At 30.9% G+C, this 2,403-nt stretch overlaps 1 protein-coding gene across 1 annotated transcript in view; it reads left to right on the forward strand.

Annotated features, from left to right (window-relative positions):
* The first annotated feature begins 1,064 nt into the window (after positions 1-1,064).
* Positions 1,065-2,403, forward strand: part of LOC109542115 (ATP-binding cassette sub-family B member 6) — a 9,158-nt gene continuing 7,819 nt past the window's right edge. The window contains exons 1-3 of the mRNA XM_048665760.1: positions 1,065-1,342; positions 1,654-1,744; positions 2,165-2,400. Of these exons, the coding sequence (XP_048521717.1) occupies positions 1,272-1,342; positions 1,654-1,744; positions 2,165-2,400 (398 nt within the window). The 5' untranslated portion in view covers positions 1,065-1,271. The remainder of the gene's footprint in view (positions 1,343-1,653; positions 1,745-2,164; positions 2,401-2,403) is intronic.

Below are 2,403 nucleotides of genomic sequence, written 5' to 3' on the forward strand. Positions count from 1 at the left end.
ATGAAGTTCGAACTTCAATCTCGAAACTTTGATCTTAAAATTAAAAATTTTAATTTCATCTTGCACACTTCATATAGGCAATTCTGATTTAAATTTTGAAACTTTAACCCAAAACTCAGAGTGCACAAGATATTTTTGATTCTTTTTTAAATTAATGTCTTGTATATTTAAATTTTTAAGCAACTCAGATTGGTGTTTCACACAACTATTCAATATATAATAAAATGTAAAAATAGTTGAATTTTTAGACTAAAAATAACTAACTTTTTTATCTTGAATAAGAAGAAAAAAGATCTTATAAATCACTACTTTTTTTGCAGTGAATGTCTAGCATTGCTAAGTGACTAGAAAACAGACATATTTTTTTTACGAAAAAACTATGAGTGCTACAAGAATTTACAAAGAACACAAAATTGTGAACACATAATTAGTGCATCAACCTAAAAAAAATGAATTGATTTCATCCTCCAACTAAAAAGTTCTGGTAGTTTTTGTACCACGACACTCAAGAATTCACCACTTGTCGAAAACGGCTGAACTCGATTGTTTCAACAAAATATGAGTCTTACATAAGAACAAATTCACAGCGAGTTTTACTAAAATACATCGTACCATTCTCCCGATATTTCAAAAAAGATCAATTTTTTGAAGAATTTTGACGATCAATAGCAGACGAGCCAGACATTTTTTGCTATTAAAAGTTAGGTCAGATCGTCTTCTTTTGGTCCAAAGAATACCGCAATACCCTTTTGATCATGAGCTTACGGGACACCCTGTATAGTAAAATTCAAAGACCTAATTTTGAATCGCATTACTTATATTAAACAATATAATAACATAATATTTTTGCTTTGATAGCCAGTTAATTCAAATAATATCTACCCTAATTTTGAAAAAAATTGTTCTATAGCATTATTTTTCTGAATATTCATTGAAATGTTTGATATTACAAATGAACCCTAATTAAAAAATCCAAATTGCCATTTTAATGTTATGATTAAGAGACTGCGCAAAGTTGCGCAAGTTTCTTCCGCCAATTTCAATTTCATTTAATTACAATCCCAGTCATTTTATTTGCCTAAGATTARGGAAACAATGACAAGTTAAATATACCGGGTAATTCTTAAAAATCAAAAACAATCTTTGTTTTAATATCAACATCAAGTTTATMTGTGTAACTTARAGTTAACTTTCCTTATGAATGTCGCTATTCAGTCAAGTACTGTTATTCTACTATCAAACTGGTGAGAGTGAARATTTTAATTAACTTTATGATGCGTGCCGGGGGTGAAGGTGGTCCACGAACCAGAAGAAATGTTGACTTGTTTGGAGMTGGAAATAAGTAAGATTATTTGAACATCGCCAAAACSTCTTTGTTTACTTGTTACAATAATTTCAAATTTCACTGAACTTATACATCTAAACCATATATTAGCAAAGAATACCACAAGTATATAAACTTGAACTTTGAGAATTGAAGCATATACATGTTTAGAAAGTTACATAATTTCCTTCAGAAAAAATACATTTCTTTCGAAAACAGCATACTTGTACGCTATCGCTTTTGATTGAWCCCTCAAGRTGTTTATTASAGAAAGATTCAGCAGGTCWCAGCAGGTTTTGTATGTTAAATGATATACATTTTTCTTTCAGGAAAGGGCAACGTGAACAGGCCACAGATCCCAATGCTCCAAAAAARGACCGAATAGAATTTGATAACATTAATATCAAGCTCAAGTTCAAGGTTTGTAGACTTTAGCTACTATTAGAACATGTTATGCGGTAATAAATGTGATAAAATKTAGAGTTTAAGATGCTTCTCGGTACAAATTGTTTATGTTGCAATATCCTACTTTTCTTAACAGCAGTACTCAACCGAAAACAATAGTTAATGAAGCCTGTATCCAACGGTAAATGCAATTAGTTGGGAACGGTTTATCAGCATTTAATGAAAATTCTTCATATTTACTGCACATTTTGCCGAAAATTGGTGTTACCTATATTATGTCATGTAACTGGAGTCTATCAAGGCTTTCTCTCCATTATAGAGCTGCGTTTTTTAAGGAAGTGATGTCAGGATTTTCTGAGTCTCAACTTTTAGGAAACTAGTTTGTTGAACAAACTTTATCAGTTAAGATGGTAATACAATACTTATTTGGAATAGGAAAAAGAAGAAGTGAAGTCAACATGGACAGGACTTTTTAAGAAGCTGAAAATTTTAGCTCCATTTTTATGGCCGAAGAATTCAGCAATACTGCAAGCAAGAGTCCTAGTCTGCTTTATACTTCTCGGCTTAGGCCGAGCTGTTAATTTGTATATTCCAATCTACAATAAGAAAATTGGTGAGAAAACTGAAAATTCTACCAAAAACGCAAGTTACATGTTTCCTATGGTATTTCAGTG

Source organism: Dendroctonus ponderosae, unplaced genomic scaffold (genome assembly GCF_020466585.1).
Source record: "Dendroctonus ponderosae isolate FM_Combo_2020 unplaced genomic scaffold, Dpon_F_20191213v2 Dpon_F_20191213_4, whole genome shotgun sequence".
In the NCBI taxonomy this organism is placed as follows: Eukaryota; Metazoa; Arthropoda; class Insecta; order Coleoptera; family Curculionidae; genus Dendroctonus; species Dendroctonus ponderosae.